The sequence below is a fragment of the Lithobates pipiens genome, unplaced genomic scaffold (assembly GCF_037356315.1).
Source record: "Lithobates pipiens isolate NorthernLeopardFrog02 unplaced genomic scaffold, aLitPip1_a1.2 Scaffold_19, whole genome shotgun sequence".
Lineage (NCBI taxonomy): Eukaryota > Metazoa > Chordata > Amphibia > Anura > Ranidae > Lithobates > Lithobates pipiens.
This window is the reverse complement of record NW_027507764.1, coordinates 598,830,037-598,853,770: the sequence shown is the minus strand read 5'-3', so window position 1 is coordinate 598,853,770 and position 23,734 is coordinate 598,830,037. Positions and strand designations below refer to the sequence as shown.

Genomic DNA, 23,734 nt, shown 5'->3' with positions numbered 1-23,734 from the left:
TTGATGGGAGGTTCTCTGTCGCTCTTCAGGTGTCGGTGCTCTTCGATGAGGTGGGGGTGTATTTCTCGGAGGGGGAGGGGTGTAATGAGGAGTATTGATGGGAGGTTCTCTGTCGCTCTTCAGGTGTCGGTGCTCTTCGATGAGGTGGGGGTGTATTTCTCGGAGGGGGAGGGGTGTAATGAGGAGTATTGATGGGAGGTTCTCTGTCGCTCTTCAGGTGTCGGTGCTCTTCGATGAGGTGGGGTGTATTTCTCGGAGGGGGAGGGGTGTGATGAGTATTGATGGAGGTTCTCTGTCGCTCTTCAGGTGTCGGTGCTCTTCGATGAGGTGGGGTGTATTTCTCGGAGGGGGAGGGGTGTAATGAGGAGTATTGATGGGAGGTTCTCTGTCGCTCTTCAGGTGTCGGTGCTCTTCGATGAGGTGGGGTGTATTTCTCGGAGGGGGAGGGGTGTGATGAGGAGTATTGATGGAGGTTCTCTGTCGCTCTTCAGGTGTCGGTGCTCTTCGATGAGGTGGGGTGTATTTCTCGGAGGGGGAGGGGTGTGATGAGGAGTATTGATGGGAGGTTCTCTGTCGCTCTTCAGGTGTCGGTGCTCTTCGATGAGGTGGGGGTGTATTTCTCGGAGGGGGAGGGGTGTGAGGAGTATTGATGGGAGGTTCTCTGTCGCTCTTCAGGTGTCGGTGCTCTTCGATGAGGTGGGGGTGTATTTCTCGGAGGGGGAGGGGTGTAATGAGGAGTATTGATGGGAGGTTCTCTGTCGCTCTTCAGGTGTCGGTGCTCTTCGATGAGGTGGGGGTGTATTTCTCGGAGGGGGAGGGGTGTGATGAGTATTGATGGAGGTTCTCTGTCGCTCTTCAGGTGTCGGTGCTCTTCGATGAGGTGGGGGTGTATTTCTCGGAGGGGGAGGGGTGTGATGAGGAGTATTGATGGGAGGTTCTCTGTCGCTCTTCAGGTGTCGGTGCTCTTCGATGAGGTGGGGGTGTATTTCTCGGAGGGGGAGGGGTGTGATGAGGAGTATTGATGGGAGGTTCTCTGTCGCTCTTCAGGTGTCGGTGCTCTTCGATGAGGTGGGGGTGTATTTCTCGGAGGGGGAGGGGTGGATGGAGTATTGATGGGAGGTTCTCTGTTGCTCTTCAGGTGTCGGTGCTCTTCGATGAGGTGGGGTGTATTTCTCGGAGGGGGAGGGGTGTGATGAGGAGTATTGATGGGAGGTTCTCTGTCGCTCTTCAGGTGTCGGTGCTCTTCGATGAGGTGGGGGTGTATTTCTCGGAGGGGGAGGGGGGTGATGAGGAGTATTGATGGGAGGTTCTCTGTCGCTCTTCAGGTGTCGGTGCTCTTCGATGAGGTGGGGGTGTATTTCTCGGAGGGGGAGGGGTGTGATGAGGAGTATTGATGGGAGGTTCTCTGTCGCTCTTCAGGTGTCGGTGCTCTTCGATGAGGTGGGGGTGTATTTCTCGGAGGGGGAGGGGTGTGATGAGTATTGATGGGAGGTTCTCTGTCGCTCTTCAGGTGTCGGTGCTCTTCGATGAGGTGGGGGTGTATTTCTCGGAGGGGGAGGGGGTGTGATGAGTATTGATGGAGGTTCTCTGTCGCTCTTCAGGTGTCGGTGCTCTTCGATGAGGTGGGGGTGTATTTCTCGGAGGGGGAGGGGTGTGATGAGGAGTATTGATGGGAGGTTCTCTGTCGCTCTTCAGGTGTCGGTGCTCTTCGATGAGGTGGGGGTGTATTTCTCGGAGGGGGAGGGGTGTGATGAGTATTGATGGGAGGTTCTCTGTCGCTCTTCAGGTGTCGGTGCTCTTCGATGAGGTGGGGTGTATTTCTCGGAGGGGGAGGGGTGTGATGAGGAGTATTGATGGGAGGTTCTCTGTCGCTCTTCAGGTGTCGGTGCTCTTCGATGAGGTGGGGGAGGGGTGTGATGAGTATTGATGGGAGGTTCTCTGTCGCTCTTCAGGTGTCGGTGCTCTTCGATGAGGTGGGGGTGTATTTCTCGGAGGGGGAGGGGGGTGATGAGGAGTATTGATGGGAGGTTCTCTGTCGCTCTTCAGGTGTCGGTGCTCTTCGATGAGGTGGGGGTGTATTTCTCGGAGGGGGAGGGGTGTGAGGAGTATTGATGGGAGGTTCTCTGTCGCTCTTCAGGTGTCGGTGCTCTTCGATGAGGTGGGGGTGTATTTCTCGGAGGGGGAGGGGTGTGATGAGGAGTATTGATGGGAGGTTCTCTGTCGCTCTTCAGGTGTCGGTGCTCTTCGATGAGGTGGGGGTGTATTTCTCGGAGGGGGAGGGGTGTGATGAGTATTGATGGAGGTTCTCTGTCGCTCTTCAGGTGTCGGTGCTCTTCGATGAGGTGGGGTGTATTTCTCGGAGGGGGAGGGTGTGATGAGGAGTATTGATGGGAGGTTCTCTGTCGCTCTTCAGGTGTCGGTGCTCTTCGATGAGGTGGGGGTGTATTTCTCGGAGGGGGAGGGGTGTGAGGAGTATTGATGGGAGGTTCTCTGTCGCTCTTCAGGTGTCGGTGCTCTTCGATGAGGTGGGGGTGTATTTCTCGGAGGGGGAGGGGTGTGAGGAGTATTGATGGGAGGTTCTCTGTCGCTCTTCAGGTGTCGGTGCTCTTCGATGAGGTGGGGGTGTATTTCTCGGAGGGGGAGGGGTGTGATGAGGAGTATTGATGGGAGGTTCTCTGTCGCTCTTCAGGTGTCGGTGCTCTTCGATGAGGTGGGGGTGTATTTCTCGGAGGGGGAGGGGTGTAATGAGGAGTATTGATGGGAGGTTCTCTGTCGCTCTTCAGGTGTCGGTGCTCTTCGATGAGGTGGGGGTGTATTTCTCGGAGGGGGAGGGGTGTGATGAGGAGTATTGATGGGAGGTTCTCTGTCGCTCTTCAGGTGTCGGTGCTCTTCGATGAGGTGGGGTGTATTTCTCGGAGGGGGAGGGGTGATGAGTATTGATGGGAGGTTCTCTGTCGCTCTTCAGGTGTCGGTGCTCTTCGATGAGGTGGGGGTGTATTTCTCGGAGGGGGAGGGGGGTGATGAGGAGTATTGATGGGAGGTTCTCTGTCGCTCTTCAGGTGTCGGTGCTCTTCGATGAGGTGGGGGTGTATTTCTCGGAGGGGGAGGGGTGTGATGAGGAGTATTGATGGGAGGTTCTCTGTCGCTCTTCAGGTGTCGGTGCTCTTCGATGAGGTGGGGTGTATTTCTCGGAGGGGGAGGGGTGTGATGAGTATTGATGGGAGGTTCTCTGTCGCTCTTCAGGTGTCGGTGCTCTTCGATGAGGTGGGGTGTATTTCTCGGAGGGGGAGGGGTGTGATGAGTATTGATGGGAGGTTCTCTGTCGCTCTTCAGGTGTCGGTGCTCTTCGATGAGGTGGGGTGTATTTCTCGGAGGGGGAGGGGTGTGATGAGTATTGATGGGAGGTTCTCTGTCGCTCTTCAGGTGTCGGTGCTCTTCGATGAGGTGGGGGTGTATTTCTCGGAGGGGGAGGGTGTGAGGAGTATTGATGGGAGGTTCTCTGTCGCTCTTCAGGTGTCGGTGCTCTTCGATGAGGTGGGGGTGTATTTCTCGGAGGGGGAGGGGTGATGAGGAGTATTGATGGGAGGTTCTCTGTCGCTCTTCAGGTGTCGGTGTTCTTCGATGAGGTGGGGTGTATTTCTCGGAGGGGGAGGGGGTGATGAGGAGTATTGATGGGAGGTTCTCTGTCGCTCTTCAGGTGTCGGTGCTCTTCGATGAGGTGGGGGTGTATTTCTCGGAGGGGGAGGGGGTGATGAGGAGTATTGATGGGAGGTTCTCTGTCGCTCTTCAGGTGTCGGTGCTCTTCGATGAGGTGGGGGTGTATTTCTCGGAGGGGGAGGGGTGATGAGGAGTATTGATGGGAGGTTCTCTGTCGCTCTTCAGGTGTCGGTGCTCTTCGATGAGGTGGGGTGTATTTCTCGGAGGGGGAGGGGTGATGAGGAGTATTGATGGGAGGTTCTCTGTCGCTCTTCAGGTGTCGGTGCTCTTCGATGAGGTGGGGGTGTATTTCTCGGAGGGGGAGGGGTGTGATGAGTATTGATGGGAGGTTCTCTGTCGCTCTTCAGGTGTCGGTGCTCTTCGATGAGGTGGGGGTGTATTTCTCGGAGGGGGGAGGGGTGTGATGAGTATTGATGGGAGGTTCTCTGTCGCTCTTCAGGTGTCGGTGCTCTTCGATGAGGTGGGGTGTATTTCTCGGAGGGGGAGGGGTGTGATGAGTATTGATGGGAGGTTCTCTGTCGCTCTTCAGGTGTCGGTGCTCTTCGATGAGGTGGGGGTGTATTTCTCGGAGGGGGAGGGGTGATGAGGAGTATTGATGGGAGGTTCTCTGTCGCTCTTCAGGTGTCGGTGCTCTTCGATGAGGTGGGGGTGTATTTCTCGGAGGGGGAGGGGTGATGAGGAGTATTGATGGGGAGGTTCTCTGTCGCTCTTCAGGTGTCGGTGCTCTTCGATGAGGTGGGGGTGTATTTCTCGGAGGGGGAGGGGTGTGATGAGTATTGATGGGAGGTTCTCTGTCGCTCTTCAGGTGTCGGTGCTCTTCGATGAGGTGGGGGTGTATTTCTCGGAGGAGGAGGGGTGTGATGAGTATTGATGGAGGTTCTCTGTCGCTCTTCAGGTGTCGGTGCTCTTCGATGAGGTGGGGGTGTATTTCTCGGAGGGGGAGGGGTGATGAGGAGTATTGATGGGAGGTTCTCTGTCGCTCTTCAGGTGTCGGTGCTCTTCGATGAGGTGGGGGTGTATATTTCTCGGAGGGGGAGGGGTGTGATGAGTATTGATGGGAGGTTCTCTGTCGCTCTTCAGGTGTCGGTGCTCTTCGATGAGGTGGGGGTGTATTTCTCGGAGGGGGAGGGGCGTGATGAGTATTGATGGGAGGTTCTCTGTCGCTCTTCAGGTGTCGGTGCTCTTCGATGAGGTGGGGTGTATTTCTCGGAGGGGGAGGGTGTGATGAGTATTGATGGGAGGTTCTCTGTCGCTCTTCAGGTGTCGGTGCTCTTCGATGAGGTGGGGTGTATTTCTCGGAGGGGGAGGGGGGTGATGAGTATTGATGGGAGGTTCTCTGTCGCTCTTCAGGTGTCGGTGCTCTTCGATGAGGTGGGGTGTATTTCTCGGAGGGGAGGGGTGTGATGAGGAGTATTGATGGGAGGTTCTCTGTCGCTCTTCAGGTGTCGGTGCTCTTCGATGAGGTGGGTGTATTTCTCGGAGGGGGAGGGGTGTGATGAGGAGTATTGATGGGAGGTTCTCTGTCGCTCTTCAGGTGTCGGTGCTCTTCGATGAGGTGGGTGTATTTCTCGGAGGGGGAGGGGTGTAATGAGGAGTATTGATGGGAGGTTCTCTGTCGCTCTTCAGGTGTCGGTGCTCTTCGATGAGGTGGGGTGTATTTCTCGGAGGGGGAGGGGTGATGAGGAGTATTGATGGGAGGTTCTCTGTCGCTCTTCAGGTGTCGGTGCTCTTCGATGAGTTGGGGGAGGGGGTGTGTCACGGATCCCGCCCGCCCATGGTGACTAGCCAATCGTGGCGTGTGTACGTGATTGGGGTATATGAGGCATAAGGGGTTATTTATACTGAGCATGTAAGACTGGCTGTGGTACTTTCACAGCCTGCATTACCTTTGGTCACCACTAGAGGGAGACTGCACTCCCATCCAGATGGCTGACCACACACAGGCAGATAAGAATCTTACATACAATCTGGTGCCCTCTAGGGGTTGGGGAGCAGTCCTGCAATCACTACACACTTCTAGGGGTCCTCCGGCTATCCTGGAAGATTAAACCCCGGTGTTAATCACTCTTCCCTCTGTCCCCACCCCCGCACACCAGACACACAATAACCGATAGTCTGCCACCACCCAATTGTTTGTCCGCAGATTGCTCTGCTGAGGCACCACACACACAGGTCTCTGTCTGGAGGATCTGTTAGCTTACAATCTGCATGCAATCTGCCAACACACAGTGCAATTGTATACCGATTGGCACGTAACTTAGGCAGTAAAATAGAACAAGCTGTGCAGAGGTCGGAGTTCCCCCTCAGAAATCACTTCATCATTTCATCATTTAATATCCCGCAAGTGGGCGGAGCATAGAAGATATACAAAGAAAAGAGTGGGCGGAGCATAGAAGAGATACAAAGAAAAGAGTGGGCGGAGCATAGAAGATATACAAAGAAAAGAGTGGGCGGAGCATAGAAGAGATACAAAGAAAAGAGTGGGCGGAGCATAGAAGAGATACAAAGAAAAGAGTGGGCGGAGCATAGAAGAGATACAAAGAAAAGAGTGGGCGGAGCATAGAAGATATACAAAGAAAAGAGTGGGCGGAGCATAGAAGATATACAAAGAAAAGAGTGGGCGGAGCATAGAAGATATACAAAGAAAAGAGTGGGCGGAGCATAGAAGATATACAAAGAAAAGAGTGGGCGGAGCATAGAAGAGATACAAAGAAAAGAGTGGGCGGAGCATAGAAGATATACAAAGAAAAGAGTGGGCGGAGCATAGAAGATATACAAAGAAAAGAGTGGGCGGAGCATAGAAGAGATACAAAGAAAAGAGTGAGCGGAGCATAGAAGATATACAAAGAAACGAGTGGGCGGAGCATAGAAGATATACAAAGAAACGAGTGGGCGGAGCATAGAAGAGATACAAAGAAAAGAGTTACTAAAAAAGATACAAACAATACAGAGAGACACACAATGTGCTATGAAAATAAAAGGTGATAAAGACTGAAATAAACTTTACCCAAGTCTATTAGTAGAAGCGTGCCGGACACACGCCGGACACACGCCAGACACACGCCGGGCACACACGCCGCACACACGCGCCGGACACACGCCGGACACACCCCGCACACACGCCGGACACACACGCCGGACACACGCGCCGGGCACACACGCCGGACACACCCCGCACACACGCGCCGGACACGCGCCGGACACGCGCCGGACACACGCGCCGGACACACACGCCGGACACACACGCCGGGCACACACGCCGGACACACCCCGCACACACGCCGGACACACGCGCCGGACACACGCCGGACACACGCGCCGGACACACGCCGGACACACGCGCCGGACACACACGCCGGGCACACCCCGCACACACACGCCGGACACACGCGCCGGACACACGCGCCGGACACACACGCCGGGCACACACGCCGGGCACACACGCCGGACACACCCCGCACACACGCCGGACACACACGCCGGACACACACGCCGGACACACCCCGCACACACGCCGGACACGCACGCCGGACACACCCCGCACACACACCGGACACACACGCCGGACACACCCCGCACACACGCCGGACACACACTGGAACATGTGGGAACTGCCGCGTATCGTCCCGTCTTCATGGAAGAACAATGTCTATATCTCAGAATATGGATGTGGGCTGGACTTTAGCCCCTGGCCAATCAACCCCGGGGGGTGTTCCTGTCTCCACCCACAGGATGTTTTGCGTTGTGAAATGACCAGAGTTGAATTGGCGCAGAACGGCGCTGATTGCTGGAAATGGATTGGATTTCTGATACCAGCGCATCAGTCCGATCACCACAGCACCAATCAATGCCTGCCGCAATCAGGCGCCATACAACGGTTTTGTGCGGTTCTCTAGGATTCCACACATGCTAAAAATACAGAGTTGCACATACATGTAACCCGTCACGTGTAATGCAGAGTTGCACATACATGTAACCCGTCACGTGTAATACAGAGTTGCACATACATGTAACCCGTCACGTGTAATGCAGAGTTGCACATACATGTAACCCGTCACGTGTAATACAGAGTTGCACATACATGTAACCCGTCACGTGTAATACAGAGTTGCACATACATGTAACCTGTCACGTGTAATACAGAGTTGCACATACATGTAACCCGTCACGTGTAATACAGAGTTGCACATACATGTAACCTGTCACGTGTAATACAGAGTTGCACATACATGTAACCCGTCACGTGTAATACAGAGTTGCACATACATGTAACCCGTCACGTGTAATACAGAGTTGCACATACATGTAACCCGTCACGTGTAATACAGAGTTGCACATACATGTAACCCGTCACGTGTAATGCAGAGTTGCACATACATGTAACCCGTCACGTGTAATACAGAGTTGCACATACATGTAACCCGTCACGTGTAATACAGAGTTGCACATACATGTAACCTGTCACGTGTAATACAGAGTTGCACATACATGTAACCCGTCACGTGTAATACAGAGTTGCACATACATGTAACCTGTCACGTGTAATACAGAGTTGCACATACATGTAACCCGTCACGTGTAATACAGAGTTGCACATACATGTAACCCGTCACGTGTAATACAGAGTTGCACATACATGTAACCCGTCACGTGTAATACAGAGTTGCACATACATGTAACCCGTCACGTGTAATACAGAGTTGCACATACATGTAACCCGTCACGTGTAATACAGAGTTGCACATACATGTAACCCGTCACGTGTAATACAGAGTTGCACATACATGTAACTTGTCACGTGTAATACAGAGTTGCACATACATGTAACCTGTCACGTGTAATACAGAGTTGCACATACATGTAACCCGTCACGTGTAATACAGAGTTGCACATACATGTAACCCGTCACGTGTAATACAGAGTTGCACATACATGTAACCCGTCACGTGTAATACAGAGTTGCACATACATGTAACCCGTCATGTGTAATACAGAGTTGCACATACATGTAACCCGTCATGTGTAATACAGAGTTGCACATACATGTAACCCATCACGTGTAATACAGAGTTGCACATACATGTAACCCGTCATGTGTAATACAGAGTTGCACATACATGTAACCCGTCATGTGTAATACAGAGTTGCACATACATGTAACCCGTCACGTGTGCCATCAAAAGGAATTCTTTTCATCTCTCTGTCACTAATATTTTATGAGAGATAAAATCAGTTCTTTAGATGTGTTGATATTAATGAAGGTTTGCGGACGGGTCGGGGGGCTTGTGATGCCCCCTGCAGGTCTGTGCAGCCAAAATGACCGTTTTCTTTGAGGCCCCAGGAAGGTGGCCGTCCACGTTTACTGTGATGGGAACTTTATTGGCATCTCGGTGTCACTTCCATCCTAGAAATCTGTCTGTGTTCTTCTCAGATGCTAATGAAAGAAGATTTGTGCATGACTGACACAGAATACTGCAGGGGGTGACACATTTGCTTGGAATCTAGGAGCCAGCTAAAAAAGTTAGGAGCCGGGTCGGTGACGGCGATCTGGACCTGTCCCTGGCCTGACATGGAAACAAGTGAGGGGAAGATAGTGCCGCCCCCCACCTGTCTCCAAGTCATTGCCCATAGCTCTTAGAGGGACATTTTGGTTTATTTTATTCAAATGACGATTTTTTTTTAAATTGCATTTTAGTGTAAATATGAGATGTGAGTCTCTCTGACCCCCCGGATCTCATATATAAGAGGACCTGTCATGATTTTTTTCTATTACAAGGGATTTTTACATTCCTTGTAATAGGAATAAAAGTGACACATTTTTTTTTAAAAGAACAGTGAAAAAAATAAAAGTTAAAGCAAGAAAAAATAATAATAATTTTAAACGCGCCCTGTCCCGCCAAGCTTGCATGCAGAAGCGAACGCATATATGAAAGCGTTGTTCAAACCACACATGTGAGGTATCGCTGCGATCGGTAGAGTGAGAGCAATAATTCTACCCCCAGACCTCCTCTGTAACTCAAAACATGCAACCTGTAGAATTTTTTAAACGTCGCCTATGGAGATTTTAAAGGGTAAAAGTTTGTCGCCATTCCATGAGCGGGCGCAATTTTGAAGCGTGACGTGTTTGGTATCAATTTACTCGGCGTAACTTTATCTTTAACAATATAAAAAAAAATTGGGCTAACTTTACGGTTGTCTTATTTTTTTATTAAAGAAGAAGTCCACCGGGACTCCGCGTGTTTTTTTTTTTTTTTTTTTTTTTTTTTTTAAAAGCCAGCAACTACAAATACTGCAGCTGCTGACTTTTAAAATAGTGACACTTACCCGCCCAGCGTGCCCGCGATGTCGGCACCCGAAGCCGATCTCTCGATCGTCTCTCGGATGCTGCCGCCGCCATCTTGGGTATGGGAATCAGGAAGTGGAGCCTTTCGGCTTCATTTCCCGGTTCCCTACTGCGCATGCGCGAGTCACGCTGCGCAATAAGGATGGTCCCCGCTGTCCCTGGGATCCGTGTGTTTCCCAGCAGGCAGCGGGGGACCTTCGGAAAGGGGCGTAATCTACCCTCCTTTCCGCAGAGAGCTATCCCGGAAGTGGGTGCAGATACCTATACTGTACAGGTACCTGCACCCCCCTCCCCCTGAAAGGTGCCAATTGTGGCGCCGGAGGGGGGGAGGATTCCAATGAGCGGAAGGTCCACTTTAGGGTGGAGCTCCGCTTTAAAGAAAATTATTTTTCCCCCAAAAAAGTGCGCTTGTAAGTCCGCTGTGCATATACGGTGTGACAGACAGTATTGCAGCCACCACCTTTTTATTCTCTAGTGTGTTAGAATAAAAAAATAATATATATATATATATATATATATATATATATATATATATATATATATATATATATATATATATATGTGTATGTGTTTAGGGGTTCTAAGTAAAGGGAAGGAGATAGGCAGGGGAAGCTCCAGTAGCATTGCTGGTTGTCATACCAACGGCCACCACAAGAGGGCGTCAGATTCCAGAAGGAACCATAGGACCACATAAGGCCTCAAAGCCGCGGCCTCAATTACCGGCAGCCGCCAGTGCGGCCCGACGCGATCACGCTGGGGGGGGGGGGGGTCCACGGAGACAGGATACCCCCAGCTGTGCTGCCCCAGGCACCAGTTCGCTAATTCTAGACGCAAATGCGACCTGGCGCCCGGGTTTTGTCGAGCCCTGGAATACTAGATTTTTAATAACCCAGAATTAAACTGCATCTACAATTACACTACTTCTACAGATCACATCACATCTTGCTAAGGCAAAACTATCCTACGCTTACATTTTCGTTACAGGGTGTAGTCTGGAGGAGTATTGATGGGAGGTTCTCTGTCGCTCTTCAGGTGTCGGTGCTCTTTGATGAGGTGGGGGTGTATTTCTCGGAGGGGGAGGGGTGTGATGAGGAGTATTGATGGGAGGTTCTCTGTCGCTCTTCAGGTGTTGGTGCTCTTCAATGAGGTGGGGGTGTATTTCTCGGAGGGGGAGGGGTGTGATGAGGAGTATTGATGGGAGGTTCTCTGTCGCTCTTCAGGTGTCGGTGCTCTTTGATGAGGTGGGGGTGTATTTCTCGGAGGGGGAGGGGTGTGATGAGGAGTATTGATGGAGGTTCTCTGTCGCTCTTCAGGTGCCGGTGCTCTTTGATGAGGTGGCGGTGTATTTCTCGGAGGAGGAGTGGTGTAGTCTGGAGGAGTGGCAGAAGGATCTCTATAAGGATGTGATGAAGGAGAATTATCAGACGCTGGTCTTCATAGGTGAGACTCATCAGCCATACATTTGGCAGCAGTCCTAGGGGTGTGGCTCACCCGAGGATCCTGTGCTGTGATTGGTCTCTCCTCCTCTATATTTATATGTATTTTTTATTATTTTGGCCCCCAGGTCAGCCGGAGATCTTGTCTCGGATAGAGAGAGGTGAAGATCCGTGTATCAGGGCCCACCAACTCTCTGAGGAGCCCCGGAGGACCGACACCACTGTGCACACAGGTGAGATGAGCCACGGAGGTGGGACATCTAGGGAGACGGGGGAGGGGACTTTGGCCTGTGGCCTCCTATGACAGATCAGTGGGTCACGCCCCTTCCTCTGTATTGAGGAGGACCTTACACCCAGATCTGGCATCAGATGAGCCCTGAACATTCACCTGGGAGAAGGCAGGAGAACGTGTGAGCAGGAGACCGGGTGGTGGTCCCATTAATCTGGGAAGGAGCCCCCTGGAGGACCTTATACCCAAAGCTGGCATCAGATGAGCCATGAACATCCACCTGGTAGAACTTAGAGAATGGGTGAGCAGAAGACCAGGCAGTGGTCCCATTAATCTGGGAAGACGCCCCCTGGAGGACCTTATACCCAAAGCTGGCATCAGATGAGCCATGAACATCCACCTGGTAGAACTTAGAGAATGGGTGAGCAGAAGACCCGGTGGTGGTCCCATTAATCTGGGAAGACGCCCCCTGGAGGACCTTATACCCAAAGCTGGCATCAGATGAAGCCTGAACATCCACCTTGAGAGAAGGTGTGAGCAGAAGAGCGGGCGGCAGGCTTGCAAATCTGAGAAACAGTTGCTTGATGTTGAAGAAGCCATCCTTGGCCTATCCAGGGAATAGCGGAAGCTGATCCTAAAGAGCTTTAGCTTGAATAATGGTTTGAAGGAGACACCGGTTGCCCCTTCCAGGAGTCGGGGATGACAGACAGAGTCGGTGTTTCCAACCAGAAAACCTGCACAGCATGAGCTGTATCCCTGCAGTGGAGAGCGATCCTCTAATGTACAGAAGCTGGACACAAGGTCAGAAGATCGACGTCCTGTGAAGGGCCGAAGCCACCTTAGAAAATAAGTTCTGGGAGATCTTCTTATGAACAGAAGCTGGACACAAGGTCAGAAGATCGATGTCTGGATTGAGGTGAAAAGCCGAAACCATTCTAGGAAAGAAGTTCTGGGAGATCTGAATGGAAGTTGGACAAAGGGTCAGAAGGTCAGTGTCCAGGGTGAAGAGCCAAAACCACCTTAAGAAGAAAGTCAGTTCAATGAGATCTTCTGAACGGAAGCTGGAGACCGGGTCAGAAGATCAATGTCCTTGGTGAGGGGCCAAAACCATCTTAAGAAGTGAGTTCCAGGAGATCTTATGAATGGAAGCTGGATACAGGGTCAGAAGATCGATGTCTTGATTAAGGTAAAGGGCTAAAACCACCTCTAGGACAGAAGTTCTCAGAGATCTTATGAACGGAAGCTGGACACAAGGTCAGAAGATCGATGTGTTGGTTGTGGGGAAAGCCCAAAACTACCTTAGGGAGGAAGGAAGTTCTGGGAAATTTAAACAGAAGCTGGACACAAGGTAATGAGATCGATTGTCCTGTGTGAAAGGCCAAAACCACCTTAACCACTTGACCACCGGGCACTTAAACACCCTTAATAACCAGACCAATTTTCAGCTTTCGGTGCTCTCACATTTTGAGTGACAATTACTCAGTCATGCAACACTGGACCTATATGAAATTTTTGTCCTTTTTTCACACAAATAGAGCTTTCTTCTGGTGGTATTTAATCACCTCTCATTTTTTTATTTTTTGTGCTATAAAAGAAAAAATACAGAAAATTCTGTAAAAAAATGAATTTTTCTTTGTTTCTGTTATAAAATTTAGCAGATTAGTAATTTTTTCTTCATAAATTTTGGCCACAATTTATACCACTACATATCTTTGGTAAAAATAAGTACAAATTGGTGGATATTATTTGGTCTTTGTGAAAGTTATAGAGTCCACAAGCTGTGGCGCCAATATCTGAAAATTGATCACACATGAAGTACTGACGGCCTATTTCCATTCTTGAGACCCCAAAATGTTAGAAAATTACAAATACCCCCAAATAACCCCTTTTTGGAAAGAAGACATTCCAAGGTATTTAGTAAGAGGCATGATGAGGTTTTTGAAGTTGTCATTTTTTCCCACAATTCTTTGCAAAATCAAGATTTTTTTTTTCCTTTTTTTTTTTCACAAAATTGTCATATTATCAGTTTATTTCTCACACACAGCATATGCATACCACAAATTACACCCCAAAACACATTCTGCTATTACTCCCGAGTACGGCGATACCACATGTGTGAGACTTTTACACAGTGTGGCCACATACAGAGGCCCAACATGCAGGGAGCGCCATCAGGTGTTCTGGAGCACCCAGGACAATTCTGACATTTCTCTCCTACATGTAAAAATCATCATTTAATTGCTAGAAAATTACATAGAATCCCAAAACATTATATATGTTTTTTATAGCAAACACCCTGGAGAATACGATGGTGGTCATTGCAACTTTTTATCTCGCACGGTATTTGTGCAGCAATTTTTCAAATGCTTTTTTTGGGGAAAAAAACAGTTTTGTGCTAAAAAAAAAAAAAAAGACACAGTAAAGTTAGGCCAATTTTTGCATAATGTGAAAGATGAAGTTACGCTGAGTAAATAGATACCTAACATGTCACTCTTCAAAATTGCACACGCCCGTGGAATGGCGCCAAACGTCGCTACTTAAAAATCCCCAAAGGCGACGATTTAATTTTTTTTTACTAGTTATATGTTTTGAGTTACAGAGGAGGTCTGAGGCTAGAATTATTGCTCTTGCTCTAACGTTCGCAGCGATACCTCACATGTCTGGTTTAACACCGTTTTCATATGTGGCGGGACTTACGTATGCGTTCGCTTCTGCATGCGAGCACATGGGGACAGGGAAGCTTTAAAAATTTTTTTTTTTTTATTGTTCATTTTACTTTATTTATTTTAGTTTGACATTTTTTTTACCCAAAAATACATTTTTTGATCACTTTTATTCCTATTACAAGTAATATAAACATCCCTTGTAATAGGAATATGGCATGACAGGTCCTCTTTACAGTGAGATATGGGGTCAATAAGACCCCGCATCTCACCTCTAAGCTGGAGAAGCCTGAAAGAAAAAAAAAAAAGATTCTGGCTTTAATCGTATTGGCGAGGCGGTAGAAACACCGGAGGGCGGCGGGAGGGGGTGGGTGTCTATGGCTGGGTATTGCAGGGTATCACCGACTATGGCTGGGTATCTCAGAGTATGGCGTTGCAGAGTATTGCGTTGCAGAGCATTGCAGGGTATTGGCGGGTGTTGCAGAGCATTGCAGGGTATTGGCGGGTGTTGCAGAGTGTTGCAGGGTATTGGCGGGTGTTGCAGAGCATTGCAGTGTTGCAGGGTATTGGCGGGCGTTGCAGGGTATTGGCGGTTGCAGGGTGTTGCAGGGTATTGGCAGGGGTTAATTTCGGTGAGCAGCGATGTGGGCACTGCAGATGCAGCCCACATCGCTGCTGACACCGATCTCTTCCCCCTCCGCTGTACCGATCAGGACAGAGAGGGGGAGGGAAGAACCGGCGTCATAACATGACGCCGGTTTGTTTACAAGTGATCACTCCGTCATTTGACGGAGCGATCACGTGGTAAACGGCTGCGATGAGCGGCCGTTTACCGTGATCCGTGATGCGCCGGGTCCACGGATGTTCTCGAGTGCGCGCCCCAGGGGGCGCGCGAGAGCGGAATTCTGGGAGGACGTCATATGACGTCCTCCCAGAGTTAAACAACCGCCCTGAAGCCGTCATTCGGCTATGGGCCGGTTGTAAAGCGGTTAAGGAGGAAGTTTCGGGAACTCTTCCTAGGAACGGAAGATGGACCAATGTCTTGTTTGTGGTGAGGGGTAAAATCACCTTTAGGAAGGATGACATTTCGAGGCCTAAACACCACCTTGTCCTTATGTAAGAGCAGGAAGACTTCTTCAGCTCAGATACTTGTTTTGCAGATGTGATGGCAAGTAGAAAAGCAACCTTGTGAGTGAGAGTGGAAAGGGGAATATCAAAAGTTTTTTGAAGGGCCGAGACAACTAAATTCACATCCCACGGAATCACGTGGGAGACACTCTGTACAAATATCTTAACCAAATAATGGGAAGCCAGCAGCCCCTGGAATAAGATTGCCAGTGCAGAGATATGACCCTTGATGGTGCAAAGGGTTAAATGCCGGTCCAGGTCCATTTTATAAGAGGATTTGTCCCTCAGAGGATTAACTTGGATGAAAATTTCTTGCCCAGCACCAAGCAAAGGCACGCCTTCCAGATATGGTAGAGCTTGCGGATAGTAGACTTTTAGCTTTCAGCTTCATAGAGCCTCCGAGATGCCTTTTGTCTCTCAGGACCTGCCATACTGGTAAAGCCAGTGACCCTGAAGCCGGGTGGCAAAGCTGCCCTGATGAGCAGGAAGAGCCCACTAGGTGTCTGCCAGGAGTTTGGTCACATCAGAGTACCACATCCACCTTGGACCAACTGTGATCTGCTATCAACAGCCGGCTGGGTGACGGTCTGGATAATCTCGATCCTTGTAGTCTCCCCAGCCTGGCCATCGAGCGTGTGCAGACCAGAGCTGCATAACGGCTGTGCGGGATACCCTGAAGATTCAGGAGCCAGCAGATCCCTCTTCTGAGGTTGCGGTCCCTTTTGGATCCCGTCAGCCAGCCCATTCAACCAAAGGTGTTCCCGTATTGGACTTATTTAGATAAGGTCATATACAAGGAATGGGGAAGACCGCAACGGACCTTCTCTGTCCCTAAAAGAATGGGCGGTGCGTTACCCCTTCTTAAAAAGTGGTGGGCCTCCTCCGGTCGTGGACCCCCAGTATCCAGGTTAAATAAAGTAACCACGATCCCGGTAGAGGGGTGTCGGCATTTATGGACCCTACCGACAGGAAGGCTGAGGCAGTGGCTCGTTCCTTGTTTACGGTTGTGGGGTCGGCCGTGCCACCTGTACTGGCATCCGCACTTGTGTTGCAGACACTGACTGAGTGGGCAAAGCTGTTGCACTGCGAGTTGGAGAAGCCGCAGGCTACTCCCGTCTGCGTGGAACTAGCAGACCAAGTGGTGCAAGGCTTGAAGTACGTTTGTGACGTGGCCCTGGATACTCTCCCTCTGCTATCCAGGGCTTCAGTGTCAGCCGTGGTGCTGAGGCACCTGATTTGGGTAAAATGCTGGTCCGCTGACCAGGCATCCAAAACAGCCCCAACGGGTCTTCCCTTCCTTGGCGACCGGCTCTTTGGAGCTTCGTTGGATGACATTATTAAAAATGCCACGGGTGGGACACTACACTACTCCCACAGGCCAAGAGTAAGGAGCCACACCGCAGGCAAGGGCCCTCATTTTCCACTCACAAACGGCGATACCCTACCAATACCCTGCCAATGCTCTGCGATACCCTGCCAATGCTCTGCAATACTCTGCCAATGCTCTGCGATACCCTGCCAATACTCTGCCAATACTCTGCGATACTCTGCAATACTCTGCCAATACTCTGCAATACTCTGCAATACTCTGCCAATACTCTGCAATACTCTGCCAATACTCTGCCAATACTCTGCAATACTCTGCCAATACTCTGCGATACTCTGCAATACTCTGCCAATACTCTGCAATACTCTGCCAATACTCTGCCAATACTCGGCGATACCCTGCCAATACTCGGCGATACCCTGCCAATACTCTGCCAATACTGTGTGATATCCTGCCACTACTCTGCGATACTCTGCCAATACTCTGCGATACTCTGCCAATGCTCTGCGATACCAATACCCTGCCAATGCTCTGCGATACCCTGCCAATACTCTGCCAATGCTCTGCGATACCCTGCCAATACTCTGCCAATACTCTGCGATACTCTGCCAATACTCTGCGATACTCTGCCAATGCTCTGCGATACTCTGCCATACTCTGCCAATACTCGGCGATACCCTGCCAATACTCGGCGATACCCTGCCAATACTCGGCGATACCCTGCCAATACTCGGCGATACCCTGCCAATACTCTGCCAATACTGTGCGATACTCTGCCACTACTCTGCGATACCCTGCCAATACTCGGCGATACCCTGCCAATACTCTGCCACTACTCTGCGATACTCTGCCAATACTCGGCGATACCCTGCCAATACTTTGCGATACCCTGCCAATACTCTGCCAATACTGTGCGATATTCTGCCACTACTCTGCGATACCCTGCCAATACTCGGCGATACCCTGCCAATACTCTGCCACTACTCTGCGATACCCTGCCAATACTCGGCGATACCCTGCCAATACTCTGCCACTACTCTGCGATACTCTGCCAATACTTTGCGATACTCTGCCAATACTTTGCGATACCCTGCCAATACTCTTGCGATACTCTGCCAAAACTCTGTTGATACCCTGCGATGCTCTGCCAATATTTTCTATGGTAATGGTCGCTCTGCATTTCGTGGGCACTGGAAAATATTTTAGTACACCGTTTGGTTCAGAATATTTTTTTTCTTGTCTTCAACCTCTAAAACCCGGGTGCGTCTTATGGAGCGAAAAATACGGTATGTATTTTATTGGGGGGTTCTATACTAACCTGGAAGGCATTTATAGTTCAACTCCGGAGCTATGTACCAATATCAAAGTTTTCCCTCGTGTTCCAAATTCTTTTTCCCATTTTTTATTTTGTTTCCATGTATGGCGGGTCCTCCAGCCCCCCCTCCGCCATTTTATAAATCCCGCGATATACCGTATTTTTTGTTTGTATTTGATGCCGTAATTCAGCCGCTCCAGCGGCCTCAGATCTTCCATTGAACCTTATTGGTTGTGGCAAAGTTATGACAAAAGTGTTTCCAACTGGAGGTCCCGCCTTTCATTCATTAACCACTTCAGCCCCGGAAGATTTTACCCCCCCTCCTCCTTCCTGACCAGAGCACTTTTTGCGATTTGGGGCCGTCAGCAGTGGCGGAGGCGATCGGGACCTGTCTGTGGCTGGGTATGGAGACGAGTGAGGGGAAGATGGCCGCCACCCCCGTCTCCATACCATAGCGGGGCGGAAGCGACGTCATAACGTCACTTCTGCCCACACCTCTTAAAGGGACATTTTTTTTATTTTATTTTTATTGCATTTTAGTGCAAATCTGAGATCTTTCTGCCCCCCCCCCCCCCCCCCCCCCCCCGATCTCATATATAAGAGGACCTGTCATGCTTTTTTCTAATACAAAGGATGTTTACATTCCTTGTAATAGGAATAAAAGTGACCCGATTTTTTTTTTTTTAAAGACCATGTAAAAATAACTAAATTCAAGTAAAATAAATAAGAAATTATTATTATTATTTAAATTTTTTATTTTTTAAAGCACCCTGTTCGCCAAGCTCGTGCACAGAAGCTAATGCACACGTGAGTAGCGCCCACATATGAAAACTGTGTTCAAACCACACATGTGATCGGTAGAGCGAGAGTGATAATTCTACCCCTAGACCTCCTTTGTAACTCAAAACGTGCAACCTGTAGAATATTTTAAACGTCGCCTATGGAGATTCTTAAGGGTAAATGTTTGACGCCATTCCACCAGCGGGCACAATTCTGAAGTGTGACGTGTTGGGTATCAATTTACTCGGCGTAATATTATCTTTCACAATATAAAAAAGAAAAATTGTGATAATTTTTCTGGTGTTTTTTTTTTTTTTATTCAAAAAATTAGTGCGTTTTTTTTCCATAAAAAGTGCGCTTGTAAGACTGCTGCGCGAATACGGTGTGACAAAAAGTAATGCAACGACCGCCATTTTATTCTCTAGGGTGTTAGAAAAAAAAAATGTATAATGTTTGGGGGTTCTAAGTCATTTTCTATAAAAAAAAAAACTTGTTTTTAACTTGTAAACACCCAGTCTGAAAAAGAGGCTCGGCCTTTTAAGTGGTTAATTGTGCGTTTTTCCTTTTTTTTTTTTATTTTTTTTTTTTTTTTTATCCAGTCTCCAAATCATTTCCTTTTTCTCGGTGTGAAATAATTTTGTTTCTTTCAGTGGTTTTAGTGGGGAATTATATTTCTGTTTACCTTGTTTTTATGTATTCGATCCCAGTTAGTACTTTGGGTATCATTTGGCGTGTTCTCACCCAGGGCTCTGCATTGAGGTGGGCTCCGTGTATCACTCATTATGTTCTCCATCACATTATAGTATTTTTTTTAAAGTCTGGTACCTTTTAGCCCACCTTGCATTTTTATCTCTAATACCAAGAATGAGATTCTCGGTTTCCTATTGGTTATTATATTTTTTTTAATATTTTCAGATATGTCTGTGGTAGGGGAATAGGCAACATTTGTAATATGTACAGAACTTTCGGGATTATTACCTTCTTTATGCAATTTATTCGTCCTATCCATGAGATATTGTTGCTATTTTTCTTATTTCCGTTTTTTATTTCATTTCATAGTGGGATATAATAATTAGGGCTGAAACAACTAATCAATTAATCGACAACTAATCGATTATGAAATTAATCGATTACTATTTTCATAATCGATTAATCGGCCAGTAACATAATGGGGTTAAATTTAATGAGTCTGATATTTACTAGATTGACCCTTTAATAATATAATACAGTATACCGTATATACTCGAGTATAAGCCGAGATTTTCAGCCTCTTTTTTGAGGCTGAAAGTGCCCCCTCGGCTTATACTCGAGTCACCGCTGTCTGACTGCTCGATCAGCGTATCGAGCAGACAGACGGCGGACATTAAAATTCAAAAGCCGCGCCTCCTTCTCCGCCTCCGCCTGTGATAGGCGGAACACTGAATTTCCCAGCAGTCAGTGTTCCGCCTATCACGGACATCCACTCATTCTCATACTACGGACGAGTATGAGAGGATGTCCGTGATAGGCGGAACACAGGCTGCTGGGAAATTGAGTGTTCCGCCTATCACAGGCGGAGGCGCGGCTTTTGAATTGTAGAATGGCCGCCGAGAAGAGCGGCGATCCTGGAGCGGCGATCCATCGGCACGACACGGGACGGAGGAGGCACGGGACGGAGGAGGCACGGGACGGAGGAGGCTCGGGACGACGGCGGCTCGGGACGGAGGCTTGGGACACAGGTAGGCTGGACACACACACAAGGCTGCACGGACACACACACACACACACACACACACACACACACACACAGGGATGGATGGATGGATGGATACATACACACACACAGGGATGGATGGATGGATGAATACACACACACACACACACAGGGATGGATGGATGGATGGATGGATACACACACAGGGATGGATGGACGGACACACACACAGGGATGGATGGATGGATGGATGGATGGACACACACAGGGATGGATGGACGGACACACACACAGGGATGGATGGACGGACACACACACAGGGATGGATGGATGGATGGATGGATGGATGGACACACACACAGGGATGGATGGACGGACACACACACAGGGATGGACGGACACACAGGGATGGACAGCCATGTCTCACCCTCGGCTTATACACGAGTCAATAAGTTTTCCAGTTTTTTGGGGGTAAATTGGGGGCCTCGGCTTATATTCGGGTCGGCCTATACTCGAGTATATACGGTATCTCCTCTAATAGTATATACAGTATATCATTCCTCTAATAGTATATACACTATATCATTCCTCTAATAGTATATACACTATATATCCTCTAATAGTATATACACTATATCATTCCTCTAATAGTATATACACTATATATCCTCTAATAGTATATACATTATATATCCTCTAATAGTATATACACTATATATCCTCTAATAGAATATACACTATATATCCTCTAATAGAATATACACTATATATCCTCTAATAGTATATACACTATATATCCTCTAATAGAATATACACTATATATCCTCTAATAGAATATACACTATATCTCCTCTAATAATATATACACTATATATCCTCTAATAGTATATACACTATATATCCTCTAATAGTATATACACTATATATCCTCTAATAGTATATACACTATATATCCTCTAATAGTATATACACTATATATCCTCTAATAGAATATACACTATATCTCCTCTAATAGTATATACACTATATCTCCTCTAATAGTATATACACTATATATCCTCTAATAGTATATACAGTATATCTCCTCTAATAGTATATACACTATATATCCTCTAATAGTATATATACTATATATCCTCTAATAGTATATACACTATATCATTCCTCTAATAGTATATACACTATATATCCTCTAATAGTATATACAGTATATCTCTCCTCTAATAGTTTATACAGTATATCTCTCCTCTAATAGTATATAGCCTCTAAAGGTATATACAGTATATCTCTTCTAATAGTACCGGTATATACAATATATCTCTCCTCTAATATATACAGTATATCTCTTCTGTCTGTTATTCTCAGAGTGGATTAGATATTTTGCTCCCTAACCATATAGTTGGTTATTTATATTTACCACTGCATTGAGATATTTAAGAATAAATTTTCTTTTTTTTTAAACTTTACATATTAAAGAAAATTATACACCACACTTTTTTTTTTTTTTAAGGTTGTAACCGAATAATCGATCGAAACAATAATCGGCCAACTAATGGATTATGAAAATAATCGTTAGTTGCAGCCCTAATAATAATTTACCTGGTATAATTTCCCGAGGGATGATGTTAATCTTATACTTTAAATATTTTAGTTCTGTCTTCCATATACAGTTTTAGTTCTTGCTGTAGACTCCTTTTCTGTTTTATTTTTATGTTTAAAATCTCTGATTTACAAAGATTTATTTTTAATTTTGATAATTCTCCAGAATCTTCCTTTAGATTGGGCATTGTAATCCTAGAGTTAGAAATATAAAATAATACATCAGTGTAAGCGGCTATTTTATGTTCCTTCCCTCCTATCCTAATCCCGCCTATGTCTTGGGTTTGCCTTATTGATGCCAGCAGGGGTGCTAGTGATAATACAAATATTAGGGGGTGATGGGGGGAGGGCAACCCTGTCTCGTGCCATTGTACATTTCAAAGGGGGGGGGGGGGGAGATAAAGTCCCATTTGATCTTCACATTTGCAGTAGGATGTTTATATAATACTTTAATCCATTGGACCATCCTTGGGCCCACCCCCCTGGCTTCCAAGGTATTCATCATGAATCCCCAGTCTACCCTGTCAAACACTTTTCCTGCATCAATTGACAGGAGTAGACCTGGGGTATTTTCCTCTCATTTTCTGAAGCAAGAGCAATGTTCTCACCCCGTTGTCTCTTCCTTCTCTGCCGAGGATGAACCCAACTTGGTCCACATGTACCAAATCGGTCATCAGGTCCTTCATCCTGGTAGCTAATACTTATGTGAATAATTTTGTCTGCGTTCAACAGAGATATTGGTCTGTAACTGTAACATAATGTACTATCTGATGGGCTGGTGACAGGTGCTCGGGTACTATCTGATGGGCTGGTGACAGGTGCTCGGGTACTATCTGATGGACTGATGACAGGTGCTCGGGTACTATCTGATGGGCTGGTGACAGGTACTCGGATACTCTGATGGACTGATGTACATCCGTCATCTGGGAGGAAAAAAGTCTGACCACAGCACGAGCGATGTAAAGGATTCTGTGTTGGGCAGTGAGGACCAGGTTGGTAAAAGCTCCAGCAGATCCCCACCTTGTCGGTAATGTGTTCCTCCTCAATGAAGCCGACTGGATGAGAATTCCCATGTCCCTCAATGGACAAGAGAGAAAGTCTGATCAATGTTGGGGGCAATGTGTGTGGAGAGTCTCCGATATCTCCATGTTTGTTCGGCTCATACTATCAGAGCAGTGAGCCATCACTCTTTGTACACAGGTTCCTTACCACCTCCCTGGTGGCCACCCTGGTTTTCCCCAATTTCTTTATTGCCACCCCAAGTTTTCTTTCTGAAGTTCAGAATTTTGAGGAAGTCCAGAAGGTAATCTTTTCTTTCCAGGTTGCAGTGCGGGGCTATGGGCCACCACTTCTAGACTCTTCTTAGCTGCTCTGCTGTGGGTGAAATTTTGTATTAAACATTTACTGAATGTTCTGATTTCTGCAGACTGGACAGAGCGATCGATACTTGAAGACGACTTGGATATGGAACTACAGATACACTGCCCAGGTATGTAATACACCC

At 47.9% G+C, this 23,734-nt stretch overlaps 1 protein-coding gene across 1 annotated transcript in view; it reads left to right on the top strand.

The window, feature by feature from the left end:
• LOC143998146 (uncharacterized) overlaps positions 1–23,734 on the top strand; it is a 65,561-nt gene that overhangs the window by 10,901 nt on the left and 30,926 nt on the right. Inside the window, exons 2-4 of the mRNA XM_077493886.1 lie at positions 11,374–11,500; positions 11,625–11,729; positions 23,657–23,723. Of these exons, the coding sequence (XP_077350012.1) occupies positions 11,374–11,500; positions 11,625–11,729; positions 23,657–23,723 (299 nt within the window). The remainder of the gene's footprint in view (positions 1–11,373; positions 11,501–11,624; positions 11,730–23,656; positions 23,724–23,734) is intronic.